This window comes from Rousettus aegyptiacus, unplaced genomic scaffold (assembly GCF_014176215.1).
Source record: "Rousettus aegyptiacus isolate mRouAeg1 unplaced genomic scaffold, mRouAeg1.p scaffold_m13_p_3, whole genome shotgun sequence".
Classification (NCBI taxonomy): Eukaryota; Metazoa; Chordata; class Mammalia; order Chiroptera; family Pteropodidae; genus Rousettus; species Rousettus aegyptiacus.
In genome coordinates, this window is record NW_023416306.1 from 50,589,296 (window position 1) to 50,615,458 (window position 26,163).

The following is a 26,163-nucleotide window of genomic DNA, read 5'->3' on the forward strand; positions in this document are numbered from 1 at the left end:
CTGGTGTAATTTGTCACATCAGAACAATCCTATGAGAAAGAAGGAACAAGACAGCTTTGCTAAAATTGATCTTAGCCTAGTAGAGATACTTACCAACACAACAGCAGGTAACAAATCTGTTGACACAAGAAATAAATTAAAACCTCAAATTTCTACCCTTCTGGCACTGTGAATGGATTTCTAGAAAGAAGGCTTAAGGTTCTTAATTCTACCTGAGGTTAACGACTACAAATTGATAAAAATAAAAACTTTTAACATGGCAGATTTTAAAAAAGGTTTGGGGAATGGGAGGACAGAATGGTATAAATAATATATGTTTAATTATTTTAATATTTGAAAATAATTTTACTCATAAATTAAAATGATCAGGTTGTAGTAAAATTAAGGTTTCTGCCAAGGTTGCTGAATAGCAAGGTACAGGTTTATGAAAGTAGTTATTAAATCACAGTCCCAGTAGCAGCTTTCTCTAGTGATCTGCTAATGTACAAGCCAGAACAAGTTCCCCCTTAATAGAAATGACCTACTTACTGTGAGTTCAGATGAACTGTTGAGCTTCATGGTGCAGGACCCCTTGAAGAAGATACAGCCAAAATGTATCACATTAGTGATTTTCTATGATCCATCTGATCAGCCCACTGATGCCCCTGCATGGTTTTTTGGCCACCCTTTCATCCTCCCTGCAGCATATTAGATGTGACCCAAAGAAGTGGGAATAGGGTGGGGTTGGAAGTGGGAATAAAAGCAATAATTACCAGTGGAATCATGCTGTGAACAAGGGAAATGTCTCTGTTTTCCAATTTCTTCATATATCGAACAATATTTGTTTCTGAGTGATAGCTGTGAAGATAAAACACATGATTCGGACCAATAAAATTAGATAGATAAGAGTTCATATATGTCCTCCTGAAAGATAAGACACATTAAGATCTCCCTTAAGCAAGGAGATCAAATTGGGTCATGGACAAGCCAAGAAAGCATCAGGGAAAAGGCATAGAACCCCACAAACCTCAGATGATGCCCAAGGATAAGAAGGTGCCTGTGGGCATAGGTGGAAGGTTGGGAAGAAGAGGTTACTGACTTCCTGGGCATGCTCTTCAGCCTAGCAACTATGCATCCAAACCTCCCTCTTCCCAATGAGTAGAATTAGGGCTTACAATGCCAAGGGTGCAGAGCCACCAGGAAATAACTTGCGCTTTCAGGAATATGATCCTTACAGAGATGATCTATTAGTGAGCCACCATTACCCAGCCATGACACAGTCGGAATCAGAAGCCACTCTCTACTGTGCTCCCAAGCCACGACACACAATGCAGAAGTCACACTAGCTACACAAACCTGTTGAACACTTGATTTGTGAGGAACGGGCTGGTTCTCTTGAAGGTAGACCCTGGAATACCTCTCTGCTCCTCGCCCATGCTTTCAGCAACCAGCTCCTGCACAGAGAGACCACAGAAACTAACGGGCAAGAATTGTGCCTGGAACCACATGTGGACACTCGGGCCTGTGGTCAGCATGTATCCTAACAGAGCACCGGAAATCCCCTACCACACACCGTCCCCACTCACCACCCACCTCCCCACTCTACCCCCTGGAATCTGGCACGGTGTCACGGTGACAAGTGTCAGGAGTCATGAATTGTGGCAATTCTCCAGAGCACTGCTTTTAAGTTCTGTTGAATTCAACCACAGAAAAATAAGAAAAATTGTATAATTTTTACTGCCAAAAAAAAAAAAAAAAAAGTCATCATCTCCTGCATGTTCCTTGAATAATGAAGCAAGTCCCAGTAAATTATTTTAAAAGGCTATCAAAAAAAATTACCGTGATCTCACTCATGTAAGTATTCTCAACTGACACTGCTCTTTTGTTTGAGAACAATTCTAATAAAATACAAATGACGAGACCATACAATGGGGAAAGAACAATCTCTTCAGCAAATGGTGGCGAGAAAACTGGATATATACATGCAAAGGAATAAAGTTGGATCCTCACACCATATACAAAAACTAATTCCAAATGGATTAACAACCTACATTTAAAAGCTATAACTATAAAACTCTTAGTAGAAAACAAAGGGGCAAACCTGTATGACCTTGGATTTGGCAATGGTTTCTTAAATCTGACACCAAAACATAAGCAACAATAATAACATAAAAATAGACTCATTAAAATTAAAAACCTTTGCACTTCAAAAACTATCGAGAGTTAACAGACAACCCACAGAATGGGGGGAAAAATTTGCAAATCTCATATCTTAAAAGTGTTTAACATATAGAATGTACAATTGAATAGATGGCTTGCTCCTCATTCTGACCCAGGCTGGCAGCATGGCCATTTAGAAGTGTCAGTGGGTGCTCCATAAATATTCCTCAAAAGTGTGAAACGAATGCCTACAATGAAGTTTAACGCAGAAGACTAGAGGGAAGATGCTTATTTTGTCCTGTTTATTAAAGTTTAAAAAGAACGGTGTGATTCTTCTTTGATGATTTACATTTGTCATCTGATACTGAAGTCTTCTCTCAAAGAGGACATATAGAGAGCCAGGACAGAACCATTCAACACTCCAGAACCTATTTTTAACATCTTCAGTAAATGCTTCCTTTCGTTGATTCATTTGACAAATATCTACTAAGTACTTCCTATGCACCAGGCTGTGCAGAGTGTTGTGATTAACACCTTGCCACATGTCCAGGTAGCTACTACTCTCTCATTCTCATTTCATGGAATGGTAACCTTTTCCCTCACATGTCCCTGCTATTTCATTGTTTTAGAAACCAGCTCAGTCACACTGAACTGCTTCTGATTCTCGTTTATTCTCTTTCCTTCTAGCCTTTGTGGCTGCTTTCCCCAGTGTCTGGAACACCTCTGGCCCCATCCTCCTCCTCAACTGTGCCATCTTAGTCTAGAAAATCCCTACTCATCTCTCAGAACTCGGCTTAGGATAATTTATTTCAAGTCTCGGTGAGGAGCCTCTCCTCTGTGCTCCAAGAGCATCTTCAGATGTCACCCATCACAACACACATCACCTGGCTTGCAATCTTGCATTTGTCTGAATCCTCATTAGACTATAAGCTCCATGAGCGCAGGAATCATGTCTAATTTGCCATGACCCTCAGGGCCTAGCATAGTAACTGACACATATCAGGTCTTCAATAAATATTTGTTGCATAATTTTCCCAGAATTGACATAACCAAGATGCCAAAGTTATGACTCTCTGTATTAGAAACAGTTTCTATTAAACACCACTAACAAGCTTTACAACTAACTTGGGTACATAGTCCTCACTGGCGCCCACAGCAGTGACCTCCAACTACTAGCAGTCACAGTAGTAAAGGACAGTCAGTGGTATAATTTTAACAGCAGGCCACCCAATGTCACACTGGGCCCCCTCTCCCTCACACTCAGGCCCACAAAAGGCAAATGCCGTCTTTGACACCATCTCAAATAGTCAGGAAGGAATACATGTGTTTACTTCACTTACCGCAGATGACTCACAGCCAAAGATCCATAGCAGATCGTCCAGATCTTTTTCACTGACAGTTTCATCAAGAGAAATACCAAGCTACGGAAGTAAGAACAAAAGAGATAACATCAACTCTAAACACTAACACCAGTGGAGAAATCCCAACAGAAGTAAGAGGAGAAGGAGCTGCACAAAAACCCCAGTCATTCTAAAACATCCAGGTATGATTATATTTAAATTGGCTCTTAGGCAAAGGAGACTAGATCAACCCAGACTTTGCAGGACTCTCACAATCGATGGCTGCAGGGCACTCCTATTGGTACTAGATATGCTCACCGTTTTCTTCCTTAACTTACTTTATCGCATCACTTATAATAGCCTTTACCTTGAACAGTCCTATTGTGAAGAGAGGAGTATTACGAGCAAAATATGTGCCTAAGAGTCCCAAGTATGAAAACACAAAGTCTTAAGGAAAGCTGAAATTTTCATTTCCAAATTGTTTACAAAAAAATAGATTGTGCCCAATGTTCCAATATTGATTTTTCAAAAATAAACAAGAAATCTTTTAATGAGCAAAGTCATGAAAATTTAGAGAATTTGTAAAAAAAGAAAAAGAAAAAAATAATGGGAAGTTTGACTTACTGTGCCATCCTCAAAAAGCCGAAAATTGATTTGCCGCTGGGCAGCCCTGTCTAAGACCTCCTTCACTGAGCAGCCACATTGAATCTTTAAAGTGTCGAAGAACAAGTCATGCTGGAGTTGATGCCCTGCTCGCTTGAGACCTAGACAAGACAGGAGAGTCACCAGTTTCCAACCAAGAGACCTGCTCCTCTGCCAATGACATTTCACAGAGGTAAATCCTACTATCATGCAGTCTGTCCCTGCCCTACCCAATGTTTTGGTGGCTACTTCAAAAAAAAAAATTAAATGTTTATTACTATGCTATAGAAAATTGTGCAATATATATAAAAGGGGGGCAGGGGAGGGGGAGTGGGAATCACCATTATCACCATCCAGAAATAACTAGTGATTACATCCTGCCTGGTACATATTCCTCCAGAAGTGAAGTGTGCGTGTGTGCGTGTGTGTGTGCACGCGCGCGCGTGTGTGTGTGAATGATTGCACATTTATTTCTTTACCTTTTAAAAAAAATTTTAATATATCACGAACATTTTGTTTTTCTACAAATCAAAGCCCATATCATTTTTAATGGCTGTACGCGTTCAAACTTACAAATGTCCCATAATTTAACTAATTGTTTGTTATTGAACATTTAGGCTATTTCCAAGATTGTGCTATTGTAACAGTGTTTAGATGGACACTTTTTACACTCTGGTCTGATTATTTCCTTTCGATACAGTCCTAGAAGTAGAATTTCTGGAACAAATTGTCCACACATTTTAAAAGCTTTTGATCATATTGTTTAAGTGTCCTCATAAAGTCATGCCAATATCCTCATTCTTTTTAATCTTTGCCAGTGTAATGAGAGAAAAATTATTTTGTTTCAATTTACATTTTTTTTTTGAGCAAAAGTGAGGTTGAATTTATGTTCACTGACCACTTATTTGTATACTTACTACTTTTACAATTACATTTAATGTCCTTTGCTCATTTTTCTCTCAGGGTATTCATCTTTCTTATGTATGGGATGAGGGGAGTGAGTAAGAGCTCTATTAAAAACATCGACTCAGTCTAGCATAGAAGTTGAAAATATTCTTCCCAGTTTTATATTAGACATTTAATTCTGCATATGGTATTAAACATGCAGTGAGCTTTCAATTTAACATACTCATGTTTATCAGTCTTATTATGCCCAAAAGTTTTAAAACTGATATTTGACTCACCTTCAGACAAAATCAAAGTGGCATTATGTACCCTTGTAGCAATATGCTCCAGCCCATGGGAACCATGGTAGATTGCAAACATGGCAGCCATATTCGCCAAGAGAGCCTAAAACAGTGAAAATTTAAAGAATCATGTTCAACAATGTGAAAGATGATTAGCGGAAGGGACTATTATTTTGACTTGAGATACCGGAATTGAAAATAAGGACAAAGCAAAATGATCAGATTTCCTGTGTTCTCTATGGTAGTTGGGCACCATTTATAACATGCCTGAACACCTGTGGGGGAAACACAGCATTCAAGACACCAGACACCGTGGAGCCACTACACTAAACCTTCAATTTTGACCATTATAAAGAGATTCCATCCATGCAGCACGATCATGCCACCCATAAAAGGGAAGATGGCTGTCATCAGACATCCAGAACCAAAATGTAATGTTGGGAGACGGCAGAGCAATAATGGCCTCGGTGGGTAAAAAGTGAGATCTAAGAATTTTATATGCAATCAAACAGTTCTTCATGGATAAAAACAAAAAAAGTTTTCAAAAACAGAAGATCTGAAGAAATGCAATTCTGCAGAGGCCTTAAGTAAATCACTAGAAGCTGAATTTCAACAACCAAAGAGATGAACGGAAACTATGGCAAAGAACTACCAAAGATGAAAATGCAGGAGGCAGGGGAATAAAACCAAAATGAGCTGGCAAGAGATACATTAAAAACAAACAAACAAACAAACAAAACAAAATAAAATTAAAAAAAAAAAAAAACAGAACAAAGTGGCTTATTCCCTGCTGACAGAAAGGTCACTTACTTAGGTAAATACATTTCTCTTGACTATTGGATTTAAGTTTCTTGAAAATATTTACAGGGAAGTGTGTGTTCTAGTGTGACAGAAAACAGAAAGGAATGCCATTGGAATCTCTCAAAGATAAGGAACACAGACAGCCCAGGGATGCTGCAGTGAGGGAGTCCTGTATGCGGAGCAAGGAAGGGACAACTGTGATGGCACCTTGGGCTGAGGAAGAGGACAAGAAGAAGATAGCTAAGGCCAGAAACCAAAATGAGTGTCGACTTGCGGGAAAGTGATGGAGGCTTACTTACTGCTTCTTCTCCTCCTGGCTCCATCTCTCAACTGTTGTTTCACCGTAGATCCTGATACTATATAGCCTTCTAACCATACGGTATCATCTTAGGTGACTTGTCCAAACTCAAGCCTCAGACTCCTTACCTGCCCAGTCCACTTGATTCTCCCACAGACCCTCCCATCTCATTGGTCCAGGACCATGGTCTCTCTGAGGGTTCCAGTCTCTCTGAAGTGACTTTTGTCTTAATGTACTAGGTCAGCAGTCAAGGTCCACCTTCATGGCCAGTCGCCCCAGGGTGGGAAGAGGCACCTCATAGAACACATTCTACTCAACTGAGAAACACAGTGCTATAAAGTTGGATGACATTTAACATCAGATCTATTTTGTTAGGTACACATTTTCTCTGCTAGGCTGCTAGAACAAATCACTACGGGGCTGTTGCAAAACAAGAAACAGTTCTCAAAAGTTCTCAGAAAGTGAACTTGAAAGTCAAAGAAAATGAGGAGGAAAAGAAGATTATCGTGGAACACAGAAATAGACTTTATTGCACCAAAAATCCCAGAGAGGGATTTTGGGGGACTCCGTATAACAATTAGAAATAAATACAGAAGCACCACAACACCTTACAGCTGTGGCGAGGGCAAGTCTGAAGTAAACCGTCCATGATGCAGTATATCCAAATACTCATGGCTATGCTGTTAGGATGAAGGAACTCAGTCCTGATGTTCACAGAATGCTCTGGAAGCTCCCATCACAGTAGCCTTGTGGAGGTTGGCTCATGTACTTTTTAAATCTAGAAATCATTATTTCCACAAACTGGAGACTATGTCAAGTGACTGGCCAATAAATTGATGAGAAGTATAAAATCACTTTTAAAAATCTTGGAAAAAAGCATTAGAACATCAAAGGAATTCCAAAAAACAAAGACAGAGACCAAAAAAATCAAATTTCTTTGATAATTTGAACAACAAAACCAAGTTAAAATAATCAAGAACTAATGAAAAATGCTCAAAATCATTAGTCATTAGGAAAATGCAAGTCAATACTATAAGAAGATATCACTTCACACCTACTAGGATGACTATAACCAAAAAACAAGGCAAACGAGGATTGATGAAAGTGTGGAGACATTAGAACCCTCATACACTGAGGGTAGAAATATAAAATGCTGTAGACTGGAAAACAGTCTGGGAGATCCTCGAAAAGTTCAACGGAGAGTTACCATGAGACCAAGCAATTCTATTCCTAGATATTTATACAAGAGAACTGAAAAATATGTCCTCGCAAAAACTTATACAAAAATGTACATGGTATCCTTATTTGAAGTATCCCAAAGTGGAAATAATTCAAATATCCATCAACTGATGAATGGATAAACAAAATGTGATATACCCATAAATGGGATATTTATTATTCTGTTATAAAAAAGAATGAAGTACTGATTCATGCTAAAGTATGGATGAACCTTGAAAACATTCTGCTAAGTGAAAGAATCCAGGCACAAAAAGGTCACATACTGTGTGACCTCATTTATATGAAATATCCAGAATAGGTAAATCCATAGAGACAGAAAGTAGACAAGTGGTGGCCAGGGGCTGGAGGGAGGAGAGAGGGATGGTAACAAAATTTCTTTGGGGGTAAAAACAATGTTCATGAAATGAAATGTGGGCGATGGTTGCAAACTTCATGAAAATACGATCAACCACTGAACTGCATACTTTGGGTAAATTTTTTGATAAGTTATGTTTTAATAAAAGTGCTAATGAAATGTAAATTATGGCTTAATACACCCGACTTTCAAAAAAGCTGATGAAAAAAACTCCTTATTGTAGAAGCTGAGAAATAAGAAAATATAAAGAACAGGGCATAATGCAAATTCAGACATCTGTAGCAACATCACAAGTTTCTAGGAAGATTTTTTTTTAAAGAATTCAGTAAATTTTAAATTTCAGAGATTTTCTTTTTTAAAAAAATATCTGTACCATCAATGATGCAAAACTGAGAAAATTCCAGTGCAGACCCTATCATGCTCAAGAGTAAAGGGGCAGCCTTGGTAGTAACAATGAGCAAGAAGTAGGAGGCTGGAGTCAAAGACACAGAGTATTCAAGGAACAACTCAAAAGATATTAGTCATCTTTAAAATAATAATAATAATAATAATTTGCAAAGAGAATGACCCTGGAGTTATGAGCAATTGTTTTATGCAACCAATTATGAAAAGGCAATGTCTGAAATGAAATAGATAATAAAGAGTCAGAAGATCTCCAGAATGAGAAGGAGAAAATCAAAGAAGACAGAGTATGGTTATCTCCAGGGCAAACATCACCTAAATAATTGCCGAATAAGATAGAGACCTTTTATAATCCAAGTTAAAAATTAAATATCAGCTATACATGAACTGGAAGAAATTTTAAAAAGTACAAACACAACTTTTGTTCATTGTGGACAGCTCAAGTTCCCCTGGAAAATTAGAAAATGCTTCATGCACTTATTGATTAGACAGACACCTCTGGAAGAACACGAGCAGAAAGGACAAGGCAGGAGCAGTCAGCTGCGGAGGAAGGGAAAAATGTGCAAGCAGAGCATTCAACAGATGGAGGGTAAACTATAGAAAGTGAAGGCATCATATAAAGACCTATTTACTGTCAACAGTAGAAAAGCCCATGACAACTGGCTCCTTCCTATGATATTAGAAGAGCTCTTACTTGAAAAGCAGCAGCCACCTTCATAAGGCAAAAAATAATACAAGAAAACCAACTGAGGAAACTGCTCTAAAGACCAATGGCTATAGAACCAACTGACTGTAAGAAGACCTTATCATCTACTGCCTTCCTGGAGAGGCTTTCTCAAACCTGGTGGTGCCCTGAGGCAATGCCCTGAGGGAGAAGAACACTGTGTTGCCAGTTGAAGTATCTGTGAGATCTCACTTCTTCTCTGACCCTGAATGAGAGAGGGACCCAGAACAGATCATATGCACAGCAGTGGCCCTCCACCTCATCGTAGGAGTTGGCTGGATATCAGAAAATACTGCTCCCTCTGACCTGAGCAGTCCTTGGGCAACTTCCAGATAACTTATCTTATCCCATCCATTTTAGGAATGCCTATCATGAGTTTTCTCTAAGAGTATACCATGACCACCACCAGCTCGCCAATCTGGACCATCCCCTCAAGTACAGTCACCTTAAGCATTCTCACTTTGCCTTCTTCACCCCATCCTGGAGGGCTTCCATCTCAGCCCGAAGAGAAGGTACCAAATCACCACCCATAATGAGCCTGCTCTATGGATAAGAACGCTAGGGACCCTGAAGTGTGAAGTGTATGCATGCACAGAACACCGGTGCAATATATTGTTGTATTTTGGTTCTGACAAGAGCACAAGGCCTCTCTACCAATAACAGCTTAACAGTTCTGGCATGCACACTGCTCAGTAGGTCGTGAATAAATTAACGAACTAAGTGAATGAATGAGTAGCTCATTTCTGTAGATTGCAAGGCATTCAGGGGACAGGTTGGGTATGTGATCTACCTGAGCTGTACAGATGTTGCTGGTAGCCTTGTCTCTCCGGATGTGTTGCTCCCTGGTTTGAAGAGCAAGACGATACACTTCTTTCCCAGTGGAATCTCTGGGCCAAGAATAAACATCCTATTAGCACAGATAATCATAGCACCAGAAGTTGTCATAAATGTACCTGCTTCTTTCCTTCCCAGCTTGAAGTGAATGTAGCAAATTTACCTGGGCGCAAGGCCATAAAGAAACAATTCCCAAATTATCCTTCTCTAAATAGGACTACTAATTTTCAGATTGTACTTTGAGGATTTGAGGCACCGAGATATACATAATAAGGATGGAAACCTTAAACGGACATTTTCTAGGAATTACTCAGCCTAATATAATGATGGTGATTGAGAAATAACTTTCATTCTGAGCTTCTTGGCAGACTCAAGAGAAAGGGAATAACTGACAAAGGAAATAGCATTTCTGTATAGAAATCTGAAGTGACTACATGGCTATAAATAAAAATGATGTTAATCAACATGTCTCTAATAAAAATTTTTCCCTTCCTAATACAATTAAAAGCTTGGATAAACACAAAGATTTAAAAGTCGTATCCTTTATTTCATCAAGCTCTGGGACCCGTTTACCAGAAATGTAAAAAGTTTAATATAAAAATCAGGTAATAATTAATGCATTAAATTTTTTGAATTAGAAAGCCTTTTGCCTCACCTTGTCTGGTAAAGAGACATCAAGGAAAGAAGCTACTGTAAAAATACTTGAAGAAACTGCTATTTTTACACTAACAAGCAAAGCACCTTGTGATATCTTGTGGCAAACTGAGTCCCTTAAAACTCCACAGTACCATCTCATCATTCACTACTTCAGACTATTCGCTTACATTTATAGATCAGCTTTTATGAAAAGTCAAAAAGTTCATGCCAAATTTCCCAATAACATTCATGGCATTCACCTAAACTCTTAATCTGAGAATCTTCACCAGTGAGAAGCACTCGAGAAAATGCATCTGGAAATAACTCCAGTGGCCAAGTGGCAGGCCTCGAGGAAATGTGACTCACACTCGATGTGTGCATGGTAACCTCTTACCACATTTGTCTTTACATAACTGTGTCGCATGACAATACTTTCAAGAAGGAAACTTAACATAAAACACACTTAAAATACTCGATCTCTCAAGGCTTTCATTAACCTAAATAAATTCACTTATATGACTTCAGTACAAATATGTTATGAATTAAACACATACTCATGGTGTTTGAGAAGAGGTACTAACTAGTTCATACCCCAGATTCTCTCTGCTGAATCTATGTTGTACATTTCTTCAGTCAACACAAAATGAGCCAGTTGCATTCAAAGAGCATCTGACAACTTTCGTGATCAAGAGAAGGAGCAGGAAAAATTATAACCACAATAAAAGAGGAGAAACGTGAGCTGTTTTACCTTGTTACTCCCACCATTCTTCCAGGCATCATTCTCACCAAGCTTTCTCTGACAGCAAAAAAGGCTGCATGTGGTCCACCATAGCCCAGGGGCACCCCAAATCTCTGGGAGCTTCCCAGGGCAATGTCTACCCCAAATTCTCCAGGAGGCTTCAAGATACACAAAGCTAAAAGGTCAGTTGCGCAGCAAGCCAAGCTCTAGAAAAGAAACAATAGGGAACGGACAAGGTTATCCCCTTCCCGAGAGTACTGGGAGAGTATCCAACGATCTCCATTACAGAAGCAGACTGGCAGAGTTGGCTCATATCATGTGAACTTCACTTACTCGTTCATTCATTTAAAATATCCAGTGAATGCCTATAAAGTGCAAGGAATCAATGAACAAAATAAACTTGAAGGATGGAGGTAGGAAGGAGACAGTGTTACTATTCCAGATGATAAAGGTATGGAAATCAAGACACACCAAAAATAATAATAATAATTCAAAGTAGAGACACACCTCCGTGGATCCCCACAAGGAGAGGTTTACCTACCCCAGCCTGATGTGCTCTCTCCACAAGTTCCGTAAAGTCTTCCACCTTCCCCTCAGTGTCTGGATACTGGAACAGCACCCCACTGACATCTTTTCCACTGAAGTCCATTTCATGAGGTAACTTCAGCTCAATGAGGACTCCAGCATATCTGGAAACCAAAAAGACAAGGAACAATCATGGTTTTGGTTTACAAGGGAAAATCAAATTACCTACAGTTTCTTTTCCATAATACGGCATTCATATTCTGTGTCCTTCCTCGATGCCCACCCAAGACCCCATCCCAGCACACACATACACTCATCCCACACCTGGCCCTTCGGTGGTAACCGTGCTTCACACCAACCCAAGTACACTCAATAGCTCCGTTTCTTTCTTTTCCACCCTTACCGTTCCCCCTTTTCTGTCAGAACCAGCTCCTGAGAAAACCAAAAACATAGCTTCCTTGGGCTAAAGAATGAACATCTTTAACAGAGACATTACCACTTCGTGTTGGATCAGTCTTAGGTGAATGGAAAACCATCAGTAAGACCAGAAGCACTTCGTTAGGTTCCTGAAACCATCTAATTAAGCATCTGCGAGAAACCCCTTCTGAAGGGATGAATGGTGGTATGGGTGGAGAGGAAGAATTATCCAGCTTTTACAAGGAGAAAGCAAATAAACATACCCACAAGTGGTAGTTGTGCTGCATTTGTTCTATCCAATTAAAGCACTAAACAAATACAATATGTTATACCTACAACAGACTGTCACTATGTTTGCAGGAGTAGGGCAAATATTAACAGTTGTGTGAGAGTTCCATTTCCTCCCTCTGCTTTTTGAAGGTTTTGCAACACTGTTGAAATTTTTAATATTTTAATTTTTCTTTTTACAAAAAGAAAACAAAACATCATGATAACTAATATAAAGCAAAGGCAACTAAAGCCACAGTGACTTTTCTCCTGAACTTGACACATTTTACTTACTTGCAAGATCATGGGAAGGAAGAGGGAGGGAAAGTAAAAATCAACACGGCAATTTAAACCATATTCACTTCCAATCAGTTTGGAAGTAATCAAGAAAATCAGCTGAGAAGAGCACGATATTATCTCTTAGTTCAAAAGATGAATAAAATTAATTACTTGGCTCGAGTCTGGATGACAGCTATTGTCTGTGGGTGGCAACGGCGGTCAACAAAAAATTTCGTCCTCTTGTTGTGTCTGTCGAAAACGAAAATCACATCCAAACATAAACATTAAAGAAATCAGAGTACCTTCTAAGAATGCAAAAACGAAGATTGCATTTAGGAAAGTCTGAGCATAGAACTGTGGACAGAAAAAGGAGAACTGATGGAAAGTAATCTCACAGGGTGATCTGATCATAAACTCCTAACTGGGCAGGTCCTGGTGAGTCACTACATATTCCTACAAAGTGTTAAGAACTATAATAGGTTATAGTGACTCATAACCAGAGACATATAACCTCTTCAGTAAAGGGCTTATCTTTGCCTTAAGCAAGCCCTGTCCATTGTTTCTTTGCATCTAAGTTAATATACTTTTGAAATAAGCCCTAACCCCAAAAAGCACATAATCTTATCTATCCTATAATCCAATCCCCAACTTGCTTTTTCCCCACTTCCATATAATCCTTCTTACAGTCCCTCCTTAATTTCAAACGCATAACAGAAGCTGCAAACCTGTCATTCTCCAAATCATTTGAGATCGTGCCCCCCAGCCTATGTCAATTTGGCTCGAATAAACTCTTATAAAAGTTCTCCGTAGGTTTGGATGTTTCTTATGTCAGATAATATTAAAAAATAGACATTAATGACCTATAATGACGTTTACTGAATAGATTTCCACTGAAATCCCATTCCCATTCCTACTCTATTTAGCAAAATCAGTGGTGGTGAATGAAGAGTAGCTAGATGAATAGGGAAGAGACTGGATGAAAATGAGTGAAAAGCTAAGAAAAATAACCAGAGGGGTGGGTGGGCAGCATTCTTTTGAAACCATCCATCCGTGGTAGGAGGAAGACTGAGCCTACACCCCAGGGCTACTTGGAAAGCAGAAGGGCCTGTGGCTGGAACGTAGAGGCCTCCACATCTGATGAGCGAGTTTGGAGCTCATCACTCCTAGAATCCAGAAGCTAAGAAAGAGACTTACCTGGGCAACGAGGCCAGAGGCACAAAACCTCAGACACATACTCCATGAGTGCAGGCAGATTTCCCAACCTAGATGACTATCTGCATGAGAATTCTACCAGGAAAGTAAGCTCAAATGTACTCACAAGGCAAAGAAGGAAGGAAAGTGAGGGGCTGGAGAACAATCGTTAACTCTTCCCTGTAAACCAGCAATTCTACTTATAGAAATACATCCTCAGGACGTTTGACAAAGCAGGAAAAAGACTGGAAGAAGTCCCTTACCCTGACGGCATCTCATGCTGGGCCTCTCACCTGTAGCACAGCTGCATCGCCTCTGCAGCCGCGGTCGCCTCATCCAGCAAGGAAGCGTTGGCTATGTCCATGCCTGTCATGTCACACACCATGGTCTGGTAATTCAGTAAACTCTCTAGTCTCCCCTGAGACACTTCTGGCTGGTATGGAGTATACTGCGTGATCCTGTGAAGGACACAAAAGGTCAGGTCCAAACTGTGACTCCACTATTTAGGAAAGTTCATGAAATGTCTTCATTTTAGAATATCTGAAAAATTTAAATTTGCCTCTCTTGAGAATTATATAATAGATCACTAAGCTTCCCTTTTGGCTTATGTAAGTTACGAAGTTCAGAATTAAATCACAGTAACAATGTTATTCTTTGTTTGAGTTTAATCAGCACTTACTTTTCTATCCCTCTAAGTTATTATTTAATTTTACATTTCTATTTTAGTGATCTTGCTGTACGTGTGTGTTCTCTTGTAAGCTGGCTCTTAAAATCCACTTGAGACTACTTACGATAACATAAACAGAAATTCTGCTTCCTATTATCTTTCTTCTAGCTAAAAAGCTCACCCCATTCACAGTTCACAATAGGACAGTATTCAAGAATCTAATATCTAATATTCAAAACTCATTTTGGGGAGGGAGAATCTTTGTTTTATATGAACCAGAAGTTTTATGTGCTCCTAAGAAAGTAATAAGGGTCTATTTAAGAATTCTCACTGTCCACTTAAGAGTTTATGTAAGTTAACTCCATAGCTATCAAAAGTCAAGGTAAAATGGATAGAAGGCAGCATTCTAATCTTATATCCTCCAGTTATTAGCCAAAAATGTGTCTTAAGGTATATGGGTTAATCCACTCAGCGTCTTCATCCCTTTTTCATTCTTTCATTTACTCATTCTACAAATAATTACTACATTCCTACAAAGTGTCAAGAACTATAATAGGTTTTAGTGACACATCATACTAAGTCCCTGATCTTAGGGAGAATATATTGTAATGGGCCAAAAGAAACAATAAATAAAATTCAGAGTGACAAATATTAAAAAATAAAATAAAAAAGTGATAGGATAGAGGGTGACTGAGGACTTATGACAGAGCTATTATCTCTTCATCAAGAATCTACTCCGACTACAATCAAACAAGGTCAGATTGAGGTCTGTGCTCCTGGATGTGACTGACATTGTTTCATATCTCTATTTTTCGTCTTTCCAAGCCAGAAAAGTATGTGGGAAAAATTTTAGGTCTTTTTTGTTTTGATTTCCTCAAACCCTTTTCCTTTTTCTCCTGTTCTGGGTAATCACATTCATGATATTTCCATCCATCTCTCTTTTTTTCCTCCTTTTTTGAAGGCTTTGAAATAAATGTCAAAAAAAAAAAAAAAAAGAAAAGAAAGAAAGAAATCAATGTCTTCTTACCTTTCGGGAAAGTGGGATAGGGAAGCTTGCCTTACCAAACAGTACAATGTCAAGACTGAACTGGTTTTCCTGAAACTTTTGTTAATATGGTACTGTGTGTGTTTATGTGCATGTACATACAGCACACAGTAAATTTTTGCTTCAGTTAACTCCTTGAACAGCCTGGCTTAGCAACTGTAAATCAGTTTGCCAAATTCTAAGTGAGTGGTGAACTGAAAAGAATGAGGCACACAATACAGGATGCAGACAAAGTAGAAAGGGAATCTGAGCAGAAATGGAGTCATATAGAAGGCATAAACAAGGGGCAACTGTGACCTCAGATCAGGTAAAACTTGCACACGCAGCAGGGCTAGCCACCATGAAGACATATATTTACATTGCTTAGTCACATGAAACTTTCATGTTACTCAGAGTCATTATTTGACATACAGACAGATGCAAACATGCACATATGCATGCACACGTACATACCAACGAGTTCATCTGATAAATGGGAAAGACTCGGTATATTCATAAAGGTAGATATAGAATATAAAATAGAAAGAGGATCATACTCCAAAGAATTCATCACAGCACTGAATAATCAGCAACAAACTAATTGTCCCCTAAAGAATGATTAAATAAATGAGACGATTGCATATAATACTATGCATTCATTGAAAACGATATGTAAAAGAATATGTTTCCTTACATGGAAGATGTTCATGCTTTATTAATTTTAAAAGTTAAATGTAGATACCATTATTGTAAGTGTATAAAAACAAGTCAATGAAAACATAAACAATGGTTTTCTCTGGGTGGTGAAATTAACAGTAATTTTTACTTTCTTTTTATTGTATGTTTTAAATGTTAAAGACATCAGCTACCATTTATTAACCATCTTCTATGTATCAGGAACATATTCACAACCTTTTTTACAATCATCTTATATATGCTCATTGTAAAAGTTGGAAAATTCAGCTATCAAGAAAATAAATCACCCATAATCCCAAAACTCCAAGATAACAACAGTACATATTTAGGTGCATTTCTTTTCAGTCTTGTGATGCGCGCACTCAGTGTACTGCCTGTTTTCCTATTGTGTTATCTGTCCCTTTTCTTCTTGATTTGTGACTTTTCTTTATACGTTCTTTTTTTCTCCAGCTTCACTGAGTTATAATTGACAAATAAAATTGCATATAACTACACATCATGATGAGTTGTTATACATGTATTTTGAAGTGATTACTACAACTCTTTTCTACAACACAATCATATTTATTTAAACTAAGATTATACTCTATGTAAAATTTAATATCTTTTTTTCCATTAACATTATTCCATGGGCAGTTTCTAATAACTTTATATATTATTTGACAGTTTAATTTTCATTGTTATGTGTATTAGATCATTTCGTTGATCATAACTTATTTAACAAGTTCCCTCAAGATGAACATTACTTTTGTTTTTAAATGTCAGAAATAGCATAACAGTGAACAGCTTCAACCTTGTCTTATTTCCTTAGGCTAAATTCCTAGAAGAGGAATTTTGAATCATATGTGATAATTAATTTTAAGGCTCTTAGTATATACTGCCATGTTCCTCTCCATAAAGATCATTCTGGTCTGTACTCCCTTAAGTAGTTTAGTGCTTCACAGATTTTCCTGAATCTTCACAATTTTAAGTATTAAGAAACTCTGGGTTTCAATCTTAATTCTTTAACTTGCTACCTATGAACTGTGACAAGTAACTAAAATGCTCTCTGTCAATTTCTCTTGGTGGTGAATGACGTTAACTTCACCTATATCATATTTTCTTAGCACTCAAATTAGATTAATATATATAACACATTTGGAAATAGTAAAATCCCGTCCGGACGTTAGTTGTTTTTGCCCTCCATTTTGGTCTTTAAATAAAAAAATTTAAAAAGTAAATAGTCATTGGCTTCTTCCAAAGAAGTTACTCATAGTCCTATTAAGATATTATTATTAGATATTTCTACTTGGAAAATATTTTTTGCTGGAAATTCATCACGTCCCATCTGGTGTCATATTCCCTATTCTTAATCCAACTAGATCCCCAAACAAATTAGTTTCTCTTCCTGAGTATTCTTATTCCTGTAAAGGTACCACTCTTCTGCCAATTCTTAAGAAACTCTATAGATTTTTTTAGCCCCAAATAATGACCAATTGCCATTAGTCTTCCTTCTGATGTCTTATATCCACCCTTTCTTCTTTGTTGCCATACTAGCCAGAGCAATGCTTAAAATAGAAAATTATCGAGTATCTGTGGTGAGAGTGTGTATATCTGATTCTCATACTCAAATGCGGATGGGTCTCCATTACCTGCAGGAGAAAACCACAAACTCGCAAGCATAGCTCTTCATACCTGAAACCATGTTGTGTTCCTTCTACTGCAGCTTTTGGCACTTAATATCACCACCTCCCTTGCTCAGCCTTTCCTTACCTGCTTGACCTTTTTGTAAGTCCAAACTTTGGTTGATGCTTATTACAACTGCTTAAGACAGAGAGCTTCAAAATTGTTTTCTCACAAAGATGACACATATGAGCCCACTTTTTTTTACTTATAAACTTCTTTTATAATTCACAGGTTTTTATACTACTAAAACAGGCATGAATGCTTTTCACAATCATCTATTAAAGGACTCTTAGATCAGTGAGTCTCAAGCCTGGAGATTCTAAATAAACCTTCATTTTAGGAAAATAAGGCTAGTACAGGCCCTGCCATCCTGCTTAAAAGGGTTTAGTTGCCTCAGGCAAAACACAGAAATTAAGAAAATGTGTCTGTGATCTACAATGTCTATGTTTCAGTTGACTAACTCAATTAATTTGTGTTTCTAGGTGTATTTTAATATTAAAAAAAAAAAAAAGAAATGTCTGCGTATCCAAGAAGGCATTTTGTCCCATTGAAAAAGGATGCTTGATCTATTCAGCATGGCATTAACATTTATTCCAAAATAATCAGTATTCTCTATGATTTAGGCTGTGACTTCCTTTTGTCATTGAGAAAGGATGGTAGTGGGGGGTTTTGCAGTAGGACAAATATTCATAAGACTCTCCATTTTAATCTCAGTGCCAAAGTTATACACTACAAAAACAGCCACAGAGAGAATGTCGATTTGTCGATATTAGTTACTGATATTATCAATAGTCGAAAATTCGGAACAGAGGACTCCATAAAATAAATTCTAGAACTCATATAAATTTTCTTATAAGAGCCCAAATGTTTGTATTCTTTCAAGGCTATGTCGTCCATTTATTTTCACCTCACGTCACCGGAATTTGTTGGTTCCGTCTCTATGGAAACCATTCAGAAGGGTGATAATGTGAAGACTACCACCCTCATGTGCACAGCTCTCCCTATCAGCATTGGTGAGGTGCAGTGGCACCCTCTGGTTCAGATCTGCTTTCGGAGAACAGAAAGGAACAATACTTAAAATGAGCCCAAAAACTAGGACTGAAAAGCAAAGAACAGCATTGTTTCCCTCTCACATTGCTGGCGGCTCCTAAAGAAAATTAACACATCAGCTCACAGCCAGGAAGTGATATGGTGAACATTCTGCATGGCCACCAAGAGTGAAGCCGCTGGCCAGTAGTCAGGCGGCTGTTAATGCTTCAGCCCATTTGTTTACTTTTGCAGCTTATTTTGTAATGGGGAAGAAAGACAGGCCATCTGCTTCTGAAACCAAACTTGGAGTTTATCATTCAAACTTTTACCAATACCACAGGGGAAAGGAGCCCTCAGCAATGCAAATAAATTTGCACACATACCAAAAGCAGAAAAACAAGTTCTGTGAAGGTTCTTTCCCACTCTTATTAATGAAGAAATGGAGCATATTTTAACTAAGAGCTCTGAACAGGGATGGCAAAGCAGATGTGATGATGTCAACAGATCTGAGTCCTATAGTGATAGGAAACAAGTAACTACATCTCACCAACCAGAAAAACCTCTGCACTTATGCAAAAGATGATGAAAGGTGCAAAGGTGCTGTGTTCCTCCCCACAGCCGAACCTATGCCATGAGCTAAACAAACGCTTTGGTTCTCAGAACTGCAGGTATGGACTTGAGGCAGCAGCTGGGGACTGGCTGTGCTGATGGCCAAGCGACAAAGCCACTCAGAGACTGAAACACATCAAAGAAACTAGTTTTGTTTGTGGGTGATAAGGGGGAAGAGTGTAAGTTCATGTGTCATAAGTAGTCGCCACAGAATGCTTATTCCTTGCATTAAGAACTCTTTGCACAGGGTTTAAAATTAAGTAGGGTAACGGGTTCACTTTTCAAAATGTCAAAATTTTTATTCTTAGATGGACCTACATCTGTGTGCGCGCGCGTGTGTGTGTGTGTGTGTGTGTGTGAGCGTGTGCATGCACATGTGATTTAGAGGTGACTGGATGGTTTAAAGACAGAATAAAGAAATGAGTTGGGGAATTAGCAGAGGCTCAGTAGAGTTGGAGAAATGAAAAAGTAGGAAAACAAGAAAGAAGGGGCTGGTCCATGGGAAACCCATCTGGGTTCGTTAACTAATACTTATAAAAGTTAGACTTCTACTCTCCTAGAAGCTGGGAGACAGGGACCTAACCTCAGGCAGTGACTGGTGTTCTAATAAACAGTAAATTTTTTTGGCAAGTTAAGAGTTTTCTCAGGAAGGCACTTATTTCCATTTTAAGGTTAAAAAAAAAATGGACTAATGAATGTCTCAGTAGTCTGTCCTAGGATGGTGAGTGGAGAGATTCTTACATGAGACAATTATACCACAGTGAGAATTCTGGTCACTTGGAATTCAAATTAATTCTGAAAAAAATGTTATTAAATAAAATCATTTTTTAAAAAGATGCAAAGTGTTCAGCAAATGTTTAAGATTTATTTCTCTGAAGCATGCCCTTGATATTTCAAAAGCTCATGTGAGGACGATTCCATGATTTCCCATAGGGAAACCCATCTTCCCTTTACTTACATTGATTTTTTAATATATGCTAAACTAAAAGACAATCTTTGCATCTTGCTATAAATATCTTTCAATTGCAAAGGTAAATACTCATTCTTTCTTTACATAACAGTCCTACTAGAAATTAAAATTACCTCAGAAACTAACTAATTAAAAAAAAAAAAAACCTAGGAATTATCATTACCTCTCAACACGTGGTTTGTTTCTGTGCTAGATTTTTTTTTTTTTTTTTAGGTGAGGCAACCCTTGGTTGACCTCATAGATTGCAAGGATCTTGTCAGCTTATAATCTCTTTTTTTTTTTTTTTTAAATTTTTTATGCCTACAGCACCTGGTTCTCCTAGGTGGTCTCCCATCCAAGTACCAACCGGGCCCAACCCTACTTATTAGCTTCTGAGATTAGACGGGATTCGGCTTGTTCAGGGCAGCATGGCTGTAGACTGCACTAGAATGAAGTGTACACATTCCTTTGTGACTAAAGCCTCAGTTGAATTAAATTTTCAATTCAAAGATGTTGGTGTATACATGACATTGATCCAAAAACAAGGGAAAGAAAGGCCCAGAAGTCCCCTCTTTCCTCTTCCATAGTCGGACAATATTTCCCAGTGGGCAGAAGAACATGATGCCCTGATCTTCTCCCAGGCACCTTGGGAGCCATGGCCTCTGCCTGTCAAGAAAGAGCCACGGTGTTTTCTTACGTAGTATTGGGATGTGAACCTCTGTTTCAATCTTTATCTCATACAGCAAACAGCAATGTTAAATAACCAAGCATGGAAGTGGGCTTGGGGGAAGTTTTCCTCAAGTGTAGTAGAAACACTTTCAGTATTGTACAGTCAGTGGCAGCCAGAGTAGACAAGGACAAACACACACGTGCACACACACATACTCACACACATACCCCTAGAGGACTAGGAATGAGCTACCTGATCGGTGAGGTGAGAACAGAACAAGCAACTGAGCACGCACAGCTCAGCACCTCCTTTTATTGTTTCTGTAAGAGACTGCTCACAGAATACACACGTTCCTGTTCTCTACAAAGTGCTAAGTAAGTACTACAGCTGATGTTTTGAACTCCATTTACCTGACAGAAGACAATGAACAAAGATTCTGACTCATTAAGTTCAGACATCACCTAAAATCGCAGTGTCTCTAAAGAATAAGGCCTTCCTGCATCTGCCCTTCTGCAGGTTTAACATTTTGCTCAAATATGCTTACAAAGACAGAAGAGATATTAAGCCAGAGAGAGAGAGACTATGAGCATCAACAGTTTAGAGCTCTAGAATGTTTTATGAAAATAAAAGTGGGAAGTAGCTTATGTTTCCTCTACATTTGAGTAAGGAGATAGCCAGGTAGATTCCTGGAGGTTACAGACAGCACGGGAGTATAAGTGTCAGTGGATAAGTTCTGAGGCTCCAAGGAGGGGGAGCATGAGAAGATGGGGAGAATCATGCAAATCAAATTACAGTACTCTTGTTTTTAATCAAGTAATACATTACCATCCTGAGTTCTCTAGTAAGTTCCGCAAAATTGCTTGCGGCACTGAGCAGTTGTAATAGCCCATGCCAATATACGATCTCCAGATCTGGTTTTTGCTGGAAATTGCACGTAGGGTTGCAAGGATTTCATTTTCACCTGATTGTAAGAAAAGAGAGAAATGTTACAGAGAGAAAATGTCTCAAAAGAGAGCTCTAATTATAGTTTTAAACTCTCTTTTTTGTTTGAATATTTATATCAAGAGAACAGCTATACAGGAAACACAAGAATCATCTCTCCACTACAACACTAAGCACTGTATGCAGAAATCTGAAAAACCCCAAAATAGCACTCAATTACTACTCAAGGTGGGTTCCTCACAATTTTTGAGGGGGCGTGGTGTGGAGGCGGGGTGATGTACTCTTCTTTTTAGGTTTTGTCTGAATTGCCCGATTTTAACACTTGTCTCATTCCAGGTTTCTTCTTTCCCCTTTACATTTTTTTTTGTATTTACACCAAATAAAAATTCTTCTTTATCTTAATGAAATAGTTTCTCTTTTTAAATTGCCTTATACCAATAGTTGATATGTCTTAAACAGCACATGCCCTAAAATGTCTCTGTAAAATTGCTCTACTATCTCTAACACTTTTCCCTTTGTGTCACTGAAAAAATTACTTATAAAAACCCTTCACCCAACAATATTAAATACCAGTTTTAATAAAAGACATATGCAGTTTTAACCAGCATTCCCATTAGGGGCAGTTCTTGAATGCAGGTGACACACTATTTTGGGTCATTCATATAACAATAAAACAATAACTGTATCTGACACTTTGCGTATTTACACTTTGCCGGGAATTGTCCCAGATGCTTTTCGTGCAGCTCAGGAAACAGGCTTGAAGAGGATCACTCGCCTAAGGCTGTACCGTTTTAAATGAAAGTGTTACAACTCAGTCTTTCTAACTTTGGATTCCACACTTTTCCCACTGGGCCAGGTTCAGACTTGCCATACAAACAGCAGTTAGACTGAAATACTTTTCGGATACAAGTGACCTTATGTGGTTCTTTCTCTGCCCCTCTGCATAAAGATAGATCATCCTGCTAAAACTTAACTCCTAAGATTTAACTACTTGCTCCCTTAAGATCTTCTTAGGGGATCAGTCACTGAAATCTTGAAATTAATTGACTTCGTTGGTACTCTATCAGAGAAGAATCTGGGTAGAGCAATCTCTAAGATGGCAAACTGTCTAGAAAGATGCTTCACGTTGTTTCAACCCTACTGAACTCTTTGTGAATATTATTCTCATGAATTCTCCTTGATCCTCATGGAAAACGCTGTCTCCTTCCACCCCAGCTTCCCACTCCACATGCTTTCACAGGAAATAAATTCAAGAGATGTGCCATTTTGCCAGACTGTGTTAAAGAAAGAGGACAATTTTGTAAGTATGTTTCATGAGTAAATATAACTGCCTTAGGATAACCTTGTCTTCTTCTATTGAAAATGTAGGAAATACATGAAAATATAATAAACCAATATCTGAGGAGATATGCCAAGTACAGTGTCCTTAGGAACAATCATGCAAGAAATTCAATCGCTTCTCAAAGTCGTCTTAGGGCAGAGTGATTGAGAAGCCCAGTAGGAGGGGAGATTAATTAGCAGTTCCTGGCAGGCACATGATTCAGCAAGGCCAGTGTCAATTAAGTTCCTGTGTAAGAGGGACAGGTCCCTGTCTCATATTATGCCCTGAGGACAAAAGGTCCAGCTCTCAAATGAGAATAGTCTGTGAGGGACTTTGTCAAATCAGGACTTTAACCTTTGGGAGTCAGAGAGCATAGAATAATGTGGTTTTTTCCTACATTTTAGAAAGATAATTCTACTGGGAGTATGGATAGGTCAGAGTGGAGATCCTTGAAATAGGGAAATATGGTAAGAGGCCAGCACAATAGTCTGGGATAAAGATAAGCAAAAGAGTGTTGTGAACTGAACTATGTCCTCTAAACTCAGGCACCTGTGAATGTGACCTTCTTTGGAAACGGAGTTTTACTGATGTAATCAAGATGAAGTCCTGCTGTGTTAGGGTTGGCACTAAGTCCTTTAAGGAAGGGGAAACTTGGACACACAGCACAGGAGAGCACCGTGGGATGACAGAAGCATTGCAGGATCAACAAGCCTTGCTTCTCAAGCTTGACTTTTTTCTGTCATTTTTTTTTAGTGATTAAAAGGTTTTTGTTTTTGTATAAAATAAGTCACAGGCACGTAACCTACAGCATAGAGAAAATAGTCAATAATATTGTAATAACTTTGTAAGGGAACAGATGGTTACTAGACTTATTGTGGTGATCACTTCCTAAGGTAGATAAAGGTCAAATCACTATATTGTACACCTGAAACTAATATCATATTGTATGTCAACTATGTTTTAATAAAAAATACACTTTTAAAAATATTTTTTTATTTTTTCCCCTTAAAAAGTTGGACTGTGGCAAGTGAGTTAATGGGAACTGCAGAAAGAGGAACCCCAAAGGCATAAGGAGATGGCTACAGTAGACCCAGTACTGCCCCTCCGCTCCTAAGATCTCCCCTCTGGCTAGAAATATCTGCGTTTCACTTGATCATTTTTATGCTTCTAGGTATTATCTATCATTAATTATTATGTTCTTCATTTATGCCAATTTGGCCTTTTAAAATTTTCAGGTGTTTCATTCAAGTGTATAAAACAAGTGGCTGTTACAAGGGGAATGCTGATATGTATCTGGAGACTCTAAACTCCCAACTAGAATCAGGAAGGAATCTGATTTTTCCTTTTCAAGAGAACCTATAGCTCCCAGCAAGGTTGTCCAGGAAGGAGGCCAGTGAGAGCCTTGACTAGAGCCAGTTCTCTTCCACCTTCCTCTTGACACCCAGGCTCTGGTCCTGTTCTGCGCATATGCTTTCAATAGTAAGGAAGAGAAGACACCAACCCAGACCAGCCAAGAACTCACTGGCGCCTTGCACATCAGTTCAGGGTCTCCAGATACATACCAGCATCCCTCACAGCTGCCACTATATCTTACACACTTGAATGAAACACTCGAAAAAATTTAAAGACCAATTAGCATAAAGAGCAAAATAGTCAACTATAGATAAGACTCAGAAGCATAAAAATGGTCAAACTGGAGACACAGAAGTTTATATCCTATAACACATACACTCTCGTCCCTACAAGACCAAACTTCCCAAGCACCTGCAGGCTCCGCCCTTACCCAACCTGGGGCCAATACAATATCCCCTGATTGGCCCTCATCTTAGCTTGGTCTTTACAACTAATCTTACCTTCTACTGAGAACTAAGTGAGTTACTAGAATAAGCAGTCCTCTGTACACCAAGCTAATGGATACTGCTGAGCTATCAAGAGTAGGGTGGGTACTTGGACATGCTTCTGAAAGTGAGAATGGTGTGAGAATCCTTTCCCATTCACACATTCACTGCTCATCATGACCAAACTTCCCAGATAGAAGCCAGGACAGTCTGCAACTTGAAGAACAGAGTTAAACTGCTTCTTACTGTGATAAAGACTTCAGGCTTTACCAATCACATATTATAAAAAAACATTTCCCAAACACACAGCTCAGTGAGTGTCTGAATTGTTTCAAATGTTTGTTTACTGGATGCCACTTCTCATAACACTAATGAAATCTCACTTCTGGCCCAATCAACAGAAGAGCCCAGAGCTTGAGTTACCATGTTAAATGATACCAAGATGCAATGGACGTGGAGGAAAGGGGAGAAGAGAGAAAAATCCACTATTAGAGAACTACCTGCTGAACCTACCTGAGATGGAACATAGCAGAATCAGTCTCTAAGAGCAAATTTTGGGGGTGTGATTGGTCTAAATAGAAGCACAAATCCTATCCATGCAATGTCCACTAGTGGACTTTATAATACATTTAGATTCCTTTCTCCCTTGGAAAATAAGTCTTCTCCAGAGAAAATAGTGTACGATCCTAAATTCCAGATGACAGCCTTTTAGTCCCTACCTGGTAAGAAAAGCATTAT

At 38.6% G+C, this 26,163-nt stretch overlaps 1 protein-coding gene across 1 annotated transcript in view; it reads right to left on the reverse strand.

Annotated features, from left to right (window-relative positions):
* GLDC (glycine decarboxylase) overlaps window positions 1-26,163 on the reverse strand; it is a 75,391-nt gene that overhangs the window by 37,444 nt on the left and 11,784 nt on the right. The window contains exons 3-14 of the mRNA XM_016161845.2: window positions 22,150-22,285; window positions 14,309-14,473; window positions 12,996-13,073; window positions 11,878-12,025; window positions 11,346-11,542; window positions 9,918-10,014; window positions 5,306-5,411; window positions 4,104-4,243; window positions 3,480-3,560; window positions 1,336-1,433; window positions 753-837; window positions 529-570 (exon numbers count right to left, since the gene is read on the reverse strand). Of these exons, the coding sequence (XP_016017331.2) occupies window positions 529-570; window positions 753-837; window positions 1,336-1,433; window positions 3,480-3,560; window positions 4,104-4,243; window positions 5,306-5,411; window positions 9,918-10,014; window positions 11,346-11,542; window positions 11,878-12,025; window positions 12,996-13,073; window positions 14,309-14,473; window positions 22,150-22,285 (1,373 nt within the window). The remainder of the gene's footprint in view (window positions 1-528; window positions 571-752; window positions 838-1,335; window positions 1,434-3,479; window positions 3,561-4,103; window positions 4,244-5,305; window positions 5,412-9,917; window positions 10,015-11,345; window positions 11,543-11,877; window positions 12,026-12,995; window positions 13,074-14,308; window positions 14,474-22,149; window positions 22,286-26,163) is intronic.